The sequence below is a fragment of the Rhynchophorus ferrugineus genome, unplaced genomic scaffold (assembly GCF_030347505.1).
Source record: "Rhynchophorus ferrugineus isolate W39M unplaced genomic scaffold, kcgeb_rfMv2 rfM6, whole genome shotgun sequence".
Taxonomy (NCBI): Eukaryota; Metazoa; Arthropoda; class Insecta; order Coleoptera; family Curculionidae; genus Rhynchophorus; species Rhynchophorus ferrugineus.
Genome location: NW_027472585.1, coordinates 14,476,930 through 14,487,180, shown reverse-complemented (window position 1 = coordinate 14,487,180; position 10,251 = coordinate 14,476,930). Strand labels below are relative to the sequence as shown.

The 10,251-nt window shown below is 32.5% G+C and overlaps 1 protein-coding gene across 5 annotated transcripts in view; it reads left to right on the top strand.

Annotated features, from left to right (window-relative positions):
* The window catches only part of RhoGEF64C (Rho guanine nucleotide exchange factor at 64C), a 204,129-nt gene that overhangs the window by 192,214 nt on the left and 1,664 nt on the right, over positions 1–10,251 (top strand). For all 5 annotated transcript variants that reach the window (XM_076407465.1, XM_076407466.1, XM_076407468.1 and 2 more), the window contains 2 exons: positions 685–1,930; positions 7,274–7,507. In XM_076407465.1, the coding sequence (XP_076263580.1) occupies positions 685–1,930; positions 7,274–7,507 (1,480 nt within the window). The remainder of the gene's footprint in view (positions 1–684; positions 1,931–7,273; positions 7,508–10,251) is intronic.

The following is a 10,251-nucleotide window of genomic DNA, read 5'->3' as shown; positions in this document are numbered from 1 at the left end:
TATCATAGAAATATATAGTTTTTATCAATTATATATCCTTTTTTTTTCGAATATCTGTGGCTTAACAAACGTATTGATAAGTTTCTCCTAACTTTTCTTTTAATAGGAACATAAAGCAAAAAGTAACTAATTTATTTGTGCCATATATATTGTTACTGATTGATTTTTTCAAATATGAACTTAAAAAAGAAAAAATACAAAGAGAATATATAGAATAAAGCTTAAATATTAATAGATATAGATTCTACGTTTGCTTTATATCATTATGACTCTATGAAGTTATAAAAAACAAAAGATAAAAGTTTCCATAATACATACAAGGACTATGTTATAAATACTAATTTATATATGTCTCGTCGTACTATAACCTGTTTTTTTATTTTCCTTTTCTCATTTATTTATTTTAGTTTAGAGAACCTGTAAAAAATAGAGCAATGATAAAATACTTATTTTTAAAAAAGCAAACAAGAAAATACACTCTTAATTTTTTCTTGAGTTACAGAAGGAATATCCTGTGCCATCCATCATATTTTCCTGATTTAGTACCTATAGTTTTTACATTTAATCACGGTGTATTTGAACACAAATTATTTGACACCCAAATTTTGTCAAAATTTTGTTTTAAAATAATTTACATTTCCCTTTTTTTATAATTATATACATATTTTGTTTAATTTTTTTCAGATCAATATTTGAAGGTGCGTCAAAATACGATATTCTAAGCTATTTAGTGGATGCCAAAGAACGAGGGATCGTACAAGAAGACGGTTACACTTACAACTACAACACAAACGCCAACGCCGAGGACGAAACCAAAGAACCGTACAATAGAGTATCGCATATGAGTACTGTTAGCGATTCAAGCGAGGACAACTCACTCATTATATCCGGAGCTCTCATCGACGAGAAAGCCACCTTCCAGAAACCGGCGGAAGTTGAACGCAATGACTCGGGCGTCGGATCTGAAACCAGCAAAACCAACCTGAGCAAATACCGAAGTAAAACGGAGATTTTCGCTTGCTGCGAAGACTGTGAGGCCACCCTGGAATCAAAGACAGAAAACGATCCGTTACTGTGTCGAAAATGTCTGAAGAAACGTTCCGAACGGAAGGAAATCATCACCGAGATCGTGGAAACCGAGGAGAAGTACAGCAAGGATCTCCAGATCATTTTGGAGGAGTTCTATCAACCTATGTTAGTCGCTGGACTTTTAACTCCGGACCAATTATCCACTATCTTCCTTAACGTGGAGGAACTACTGGAAAACAGCCAGGCGTTGGCTGAACGTCTTCGAGACGCCGTCGAAATCGCTTTAGAGCAAGGAGATGACGATTTACTGACTGTAAATATTGGTAAACTGTTCCTAGAAGCAGCTCCGATGCTTCACGCTTTCGAAACCTACTGCGTCCGACAAGGGACGTCCAGTCTACTCCTGGCTAGTCTAGAGAAAGAGAAGGAACTCCTTCGGATCTTTTTGAGAGTTTCCCAGATGGAAAACACTATGTTGCGCAGGATGAATCTCAATTCCTTTCTCATGGTACCTGTACAGAGGGTCACCAAATACCCTCTTCTCTTAGCGCGACTATACAAAGTAACTCCATCTCACTACGACACCAGGGAACATCTGAAGGAAGCTCAGCATAAGATCGAGCTGCACCTCAACCACATGAACTCTGAAACAAAAGACGTGCCAAGTAAGTTGTGGAGGAGGATCGGGAATAGTTCTGGAAGACGGGCCAGTACCGAAATGGATTTGGTAAACATCAAGCTGAGGAAGATCGCCGTGGATGTGCTGGAGTGGAATCACGACGAAGCCCGTTTTGTTCTTGAAGGGAAGTTGCTGTTCACTCAGCCTACCGATAACTATTGGAGAAAAGGAAGAACCATCAAGTTAGCTCCTGTAAACGCCTTGCTGGTAATAAATGGAAAAGTAAGTATGTCTTGAATTAATTATATCCACCATTGGCAATCCATTGTAATTTTATATATTTACCCAGTTCGTATTTATACAGTTCGTATGTTCGTATATCCTTATTGCATTCCTTGTATTTATTCTGATTTTCTCTCCTCCACATTGTTTTATATTTGTTTTTTTTTGTTATTTTTTGTATTGTTGTTTTCATTTTAAAAGCTTTTATGTTCTCTATATAGTACCTCATGTCTCCTCTCGTATTAGTGTATTTTTTCTTTCTTATTTTGGTTTATTACTGTCATGATGTCATGTTCTTTTGTTTCTTTTTTCCCTGAATCTTTGAATCTTCCTTTCCTCTTGCTCTGTCTTTGGCTTCCATTTCCCCTTCATATTTTTCCTATTTTTTTCCAATTATTGTTCAATTTTATTCTCCCCCTTCTATTAGGTCTTTCTCTAGCTTGTTTATCTAGATATTCATGAATTTTTATTTGACTTCATAATATTTTTTTTTGTTTAAGTTTCTTTAATGTTTTATTCTTGTAGTCAGAATTACTATAGTGATTAATTCGTTTATATCATGATGTTGTCATTTCCTTTTGTTTTCCATTAATATATCAGACCTAGTTAGGCACGGTTAATCTGACTTTAATGTATTTAGGAATTTCAATTAGTATCTTTTTAAATTATTTTTCTAGGTCCTTTTCATTTATTTTTTGAGAATTACTTTATACTTGAAAAATTACTTAGTTTAGCTTATTGAAAATATATAATAGCATTAGAAATTTTAAGAATTATTTGTAATTTGAAATAATACAAAGACAAAAAGAAAATTTTTCTCAATATTTTTCGGTTGCTTAGTCTTTATAAAATCAAGAAATATCTCGAAATGTTTTGTTTACATTTAGTAAAAAAAATAATTCAGATTTTCGAACTATTGATATCATTAAACAATGGTTAGTTTATCAGAATTTCACTTTAGTAATTAATAGTTATTTGTTTAAGTATATTATGAATTCTACTTATACTAGCGGAATGAATACTGTTGGTTAAAGTCATTCTTCGAAATTTCATTTATAATTCACATTGCGTCCAAGTATTGCTCAGATATATGGAGTTTTTCAGAAGTTTTTTTTTAAGAATCATTCTCAGAACTCTCTCGGTATTAAATTCAATATTATGTCTACAGATATTTGTTCCTTTTTATAATTTTATCGGGTTAAAATCCGAATAAAGTATTTTATACTAGTTAGAAATGTTTTCATGTCTCCTTAAATTTAATGTTTTCAGTAATATTTGCATTAAAGGCTATATATATTTTTTGAATTATAAATTCTATTTGATGATTGTGCATTTTCTTTTCGTATTAAATTATACTTTAATGTAGTCAATAGAGATTTGTTTTCTTTTGTAATTACATCAGGTTAAAAGTTCCAGTATTTTAATTATCAGGAGTTAATCAAGACTATATAATTTTTCGAATTATCAACTCTGTTTGCAAAAATATTGCTGCCCGGGTTGCCTTTTATATTTCGGGATCGTACATTTCCCCTTAAAACGACGATATATCTACTTGCAATGTTAATTTGATGATGCTCGTTCGCTCTGTTCGTAACAGATTTTAGCAAAATTCAGTAAACTACTTTCCACAACATCGAAAAGTTAAATACCAACGGTGTAGTATCATTTTTCTATGCGTTCGCGGAGCGGAGCTTTCGAATAATTACGGGAAAATATAAAATAGGAAACAACTTCTGGTCGTGGATAGAACAATTTTAACTGTAACAAGGTTAACATATGTCCTAACAGGCAGCAACATTTTAGTTTAATCTCTTTGCCTGGCCGAAACATAAATAGGAAATTGAGTTGGGTTTTTAGTAAATTCTGCGTGGATTTGTAATTTAAACTCATAAATAGATGCACGTACGGTTTTCCAGTTCGTATTTTTAGTCTGGGGAAGTTTAGATGAGTCGCGAAATTGTATCAGAACTATAATGCACAGTTTTAGTTTTGAATTAAATTATTTATCGTCATAGTATATATTAGTAATATATGAAGCGCGGTTATTTATTTTTGTACATAAATATGGATAAAACAACTTACATACAGATAAAATACATTTCCGCAATTATGGAAATAGTGAGAAACAGAGAGATATTTAAATAATCGACTAATTCTTCTTTTTGGCTGTTTGCCAACGTTTAGAGGCTGCTATAATATTCTTTCGACCCAATACCAATTTCCAGATTCTATGAGTAAACTTATGTCTCATCTTCCATAAAAATTTATTTTATGGCGTTTAGATTAAAAAAACAACCAATTTAATTTTTATTATTTGGCCGAAAAAATATTTTTAAAATCGCAGTCGAAAAATTAACGATTTTAATGTTATGTATATCTGGAATAATTCTCTGTTCCTGCAATTTATAAATGTTGCGGTTTAACGTTTTTTGCTTAATGAATATTACAAATAAAAAAATCTTCTACATTGTCAAAATTTCACTATTTTGTTCGATGTCCTTGTCTTGATTGAATTTGATTTTTAGAGGTTTCCTAAATAAATAAGCACGAGAAAAATGAAAATAACATATTCAACAATACATCTATTTTTGTATTGATGTTTGAAATATCAACACATATTTTATATACCTTAATTTTGCATTAATAGTAATCAGTTTTAAACATTGAAAGCTATAGAAAGTAATTCAACAGTTTAGTTGAAATATGCCTTATATATTTGTATTTTTTCTTATTATGATGCAATAAGAAAAAATCGTCGATGCTGTTATTTATTTTACCAACTCAGAGTTCATATTAAACATGTTTTTATTCCTGAGTATTTTTTTCACAATATCTGTTAAAGTAGGAAATTCTTTTGATATTATTTTCCTATTCAAGACATCATCGAACTAATTGTATTAACCACTTTTTAAATGTAAGTAAATATTTTCGGAAAATATCGTAAATATTAGGGACTAAAAGATTAAAATCGTTTGAGATGCATATTAATTAATTAAATTAATTAATTTTAACGTGTGCAGTTAATTTTAATGTGTTTTGTGGCCCATCGATCCGATAACAAAAGAACTTCAATAAATTATTCTATATACCATAGCGTGCAGCATCCTTGTATAGCTATAGCATTACATAATTTCTATTAAATTACTCAATATTAAAGCAACTTCATATACTTTTACATGCACTTGGTGTAAGCGTGTAGACTAGTTAATAAAAACGATGTTTAAGCAATATAACCTCCAATATTAATCAACTAATAATGATTTTTTTAAAATAATTGAATAGGTTGAAATCCATTGATATTTTGATATTTCTATAATTTTAAAATAAATAATTTACTACGATGTTAACGAGAACAATATTCATTTAATATAAACTTTAGCCTAAATTTATGAAGAAATGCTTTTAAAGATTACTAATCTATTTCGTTGGAGTTATGATATTTGTAAATATTTTGAACATAATTGTTTGGGAATAAGAACTCCCTCAGCCTTAAAAAGTCAACAAATTAACAAGTTAGAGCTTTTGTTGTGACCCTTTGTTCACTGTGAAGTTCCCATTTTCAACGTCACAAAATCTAAGCTATTGGTACTGGTGACATAAAAACCATAGAATGCTTGATAAACGTAGATTATTAAACTAATAGAATGGTATAATTCTAAAAAATATTGATCAGTTTCTTTCATTATAACTTTACCTAAGTGTGCTACAGTTTTGGCGCGTTGTTCCAGGTTCCTTATAAAGAGCTTAACAAGTCAATTGAAAAGTCGCCGGCCTACCATAGTAAAACACATTTTTTTGGCAAAATTGTTTTTTTTTTTCATTCAACATAATTCCTTTCAAGGGTGATACACTGATTATAATGACCCTCCAACTTTTGAATTTTTATAGTACTATTTGTCCCTTGCTTCAAAATAAGTCTCAGTTTCGACGATCCCCTCTTCATTCGACGAAAATTTCTTCCCAACGAGCATTCTTTTGAGATCTGAGAACAGGAAATAGTCGCTGGGGGCCAAATCTGGAGAATACGGTGGATTTTTGCCATCATTTTCACGGACTTGTGACACGGTGCACTGTCTTGGTGAAGCAGCACTTTCTCTTTCTTCAAATGCGACCGTTTTCGGCGATTTCGTCCTTCAAACGGTCCAATAACGATATGTAATAGTCGCCGTTGATGGTACTTCCTTTTTCAAGGTAGTCAATGAAAATTATTCCATGCGCATCCTAAAATACTTTGGAGCGGGTTCATCGTATGCAGTCCACTCTGATGACTGTCGTTTGGACTTAGGAGTGAAATGATGGAGCCATGTTTCACCCATGGTCACATATCGACGCAAAAACTCGGCTTTATTACGATTGGTCCTCTTCAAACACTGCTCCGAATCATCAATTCATGGTTGTTTTTGGTCAAAAGTGAGCTGGCGCGGCGCCCACCACTGCACAGAGCTTTCTCATACCCAAATATTCGTGAATGATATGATGTAAACTATATTGCATTCAATTTCAATTTATGCTCACTCTAAATCATTTTGTGGCTTTTTTTAATGTTTTCGTCGGTAACAACCTCTTTTGGGCGCCCACTGCGTTCACCAGTTCCGCAGTGTCCGGAAACTCGACAGGAAGCCAAGTTTTTGCTTCAACTGTATTTTTTCCCTTCAAAAAGCAATATTTTATCAACACGCGAAATTCCTTTTTATCTAGTCTCTTCACAATAGCAAAAGTTGCTTCATTCGAAATGTTATAATTTACAAACTAATGATCCGACAGCTGTCAAATTTATACACGTATCTTGTGGGGGTCAGAGCTAACTAAAACATGTGGATTTAATTCTAGTAGCTCCATCTATATGTCAGACTTTTCAATTGACCTGTTATAAATAAACTATAGCTATCTATAAATAAACAAAAGTTAAAATTTTATTATGAAATTGATTTTATTGAGCTAAAGTTTTGTCGTGTAATGTACTCGTTAATTAATGAAATATATTAAAAGAATAGGTATTTTTTGCGAAGAGATAATAAATGGAATTCTGGTTTATGTACGTCATATTTTAGCGTTACTCCTAATGATACGTAAGTTTTATTTCAAGAGAGAAAGAGACAAGTTTTAAAACAATCTTGAATGGCATGAAAATAGTCTAGAAACTATTCAAGTATGTTATAGAAATGTACAAAATACCGAGATACGTTTTATAGCAATTTTGTCAGGTCGAAAACAATCCCGAGTAATAAATCAGACGATTTTTACGACATCCAACTCGGAGCTTTATTGATCCTGCCGGCCTTATCACTGGCGAAATCATCGGGAGAGACCTCTCTGATAACATCTGCCTTTTTGACTTTGCAGGCGTCGTCAACCAAGCCGTCCGCCGATAAATTCGACGATAACGGATTGGTATTCTCCGCGAGACATTCCGGCGTACGAGAGGCTGCCCTGTTACTGGTCCGAGACAAGAACGGACGCTACTCGCTGTTACGCGAGCCCCTATATTTGGATCGATGTGTGATAGCTGCAGATCCAGCTTGGCAGAGTTACTTTGAGGTACAGGAGCTACTTGGAAAAGACACGTTTATTTTTAAAGTAAGTTCAATTTTTTTTTATAGTCTTTAGGTACGAGATGTGTCGGTAATTCCTTAACCCATTCAACGGCATGCTGCTCTACAAACGCATATAACGTCGATGCGAAAAGATCGTAGTCGGATGGAGCTAAGTCTGCGATTTCAACACTTTTTTGACTGGTTTCCTGCTGTAAAATGCTGTAGAAATACCTTGTCATATCATTCAGCTTATCGTGGACGTTCTTTGATCAATACATAGCATAAATTGATCTTTTGTTATATCAGTGGATGGGTGCCAAAATTATCAGGGACAATATTGACATTATATATTTTACTCTCTGCTATTTGTATCTCTAATCTATTTTGTTGAGCTGCTAAGGAAAGATAACAATGTTTCAAATTAAATACAATTTATTTTCTCTATTCATTGCGTAAGTTAATGCACCAAGATAAGTTTGTTTATTTAAATGAATAATTTTCACCATCTAAAGATATTACATCTATACGTAATGATGAAAAGAATTATGAATTGGATGGAAATGACTTACTAAATTGTCTGTTTGGTTTTTGGATGATACCGTCCTCGGATCCAACTCAATGATTAAACACACAACATATAATTCAACTATTCTCGATTCTTGACTTCCATTTCTAATACTTTATTTTTCTTCTTGATGCTGATCAAATCTTGACTCTCTTGATTGTTTCTTAATTCATGTTCTTTGTCTAATTTGGTAAATATTTTACTGTTTCTGATCTTGGTTCCATAACTCTTTAATTCTTATTCTGTTGCAAATTCTGATGTTCTATTCAATTCTTTAATAAATTCTGTACTGATGGCAAATTCTGATAGTTCTTCGGTATATTCTCAAATTCTGGTTCTCGCTGTCGATACATCGTATTTTATCGCTGAATCTCCTTCTTGGGGTTCTTGGTGACGGTTGATTCACAAAAGATTCGCTATTATTTTCCATGAAGTTAGGTGCAGATCTTAAGAGGCGATATGTTAGTAGTACTATTAAAAGTTCGATTGCATTTTGTAACTAAAATTTTACTTCAATTTTGTATTTTTTACAACGGAAAAGATTGCATCCTGTAGTTATTAAATTATTTGCAAAAAAATATATATATTGAAATGTCAAATGTGGTAGGATCTGTGTTTTTTTAAAATAATTTTTTCGTTTAGTTAAACATGTTGCGCGCTACAAAGGCATATCTAAATTGAATTGTTTTTATTGAAAATGTTGCCCAAATGATTTTCCAGCTTTCCTAACACAATTTTGTGTAAATGTTGACAGAAGAATGCAGAGAATGAAATATATCGTAAATAGTCAATAGTATGAGTTATCAAGAGGGACCCATATGCGTTATTTAGATGGATGATTTACATTCTAAGATATGCTTTACAGTTGTACACTTTCATTAGATTAATGCTTATATCGCCTATATAAAGACAAACTGGTAAACTCTATATTTGGTTATCATTTTTCAGCATCAACCTTTTCTTATCCTTCTAGCAACATATTAACATTTCTGCAATTTTTAAGATTGTGTGCATGATTGATTTTCTATGTGCAAAACTGTGTGACTGTCAAGTTATGTTGCATCAATTCAAAGAATTGATAAATATAATGAGCTGAGTCGTCTTCAGAACTTCTTATTCGGCCTGCATCTCTTCAAGTTTTGCAACGTATGATTGAGCGGTATCATGTAAGAGGATGACTTTGCTTCTTCTACTCGCTATTTCACCTGCCGCAATATGTCATAGAAAACTTCTCTTTTTAAGATATTCTCCATGTCAGCTTGCTAATCGTTGTTACAAGTACTAAGCAGTATCCTTTGAAGCTTTTTAGAGCCGTAAAAGATTTCCATGAAGGATATCAGTAACATTATGAAATAGTATTTTATATATAGTCGTAGGCCAGTTCAGGTGAAAAGGTTATTTTGGGAATAACTTTGAACTGTGAACTGTGTTGTAAACTATACAAACACCAGATTCTGTCCCCCAATATCTAGTGGTGTCATTTACTTCTTATCGACTGATTCTACAATGTTCACATTGAAGAACTTAATTGATAAAATATCATCTAATCATCGTTTCCATTAGTTTGAAGCAATACATATTACAATTTATTTTAATGCATATTTTATACTATTGAGGTTTTGATATTTATCAAAATTATCTATACATGGTTAAATATATTCAGATACTTTTTTCCAAATCTATTGCTGCTATCGTGATTAGATAATTACTATTAATCACTAATATTAGCTATAATTATTTCAGCTACTGGATGCCGAAATGTTTGATTCTCGTTATTACAGATACATGATGTGTATATAACAGAACTATTGAAAAGTCCCCTTCCTGACACATGGAGGGCGCTACTAGAATTAAATCCATATGTTTTTTTTAGTTAGTCCTAACCCTCCAAAGATGCGCGTATAAATTTGACAGCTGTCCGATCATTAGTTTGTGAATTATAGCATTTTGAGTGAAGCAACTTTTGTTATTATGAAAAAAAAAATGATAAAAAGGCATTTGGCGTGTTGGGAAAAATACAGTTGAAGCAAAAACTTGGCTTGATGCCGAGTTTCTGGACTGCTCCAGGAAAATCAACCATCAAGGATTGGTATGCTAAGTTTAGACGTGGTGAAATGAGCACCGAAGACGGTGAACGCAGTGGACGCCCAAAAGAGGTTGTTATCGACGAAAACATTTAAAGAATCCACAAAATGATTTTGAATTACCGTAAATTGAAACTC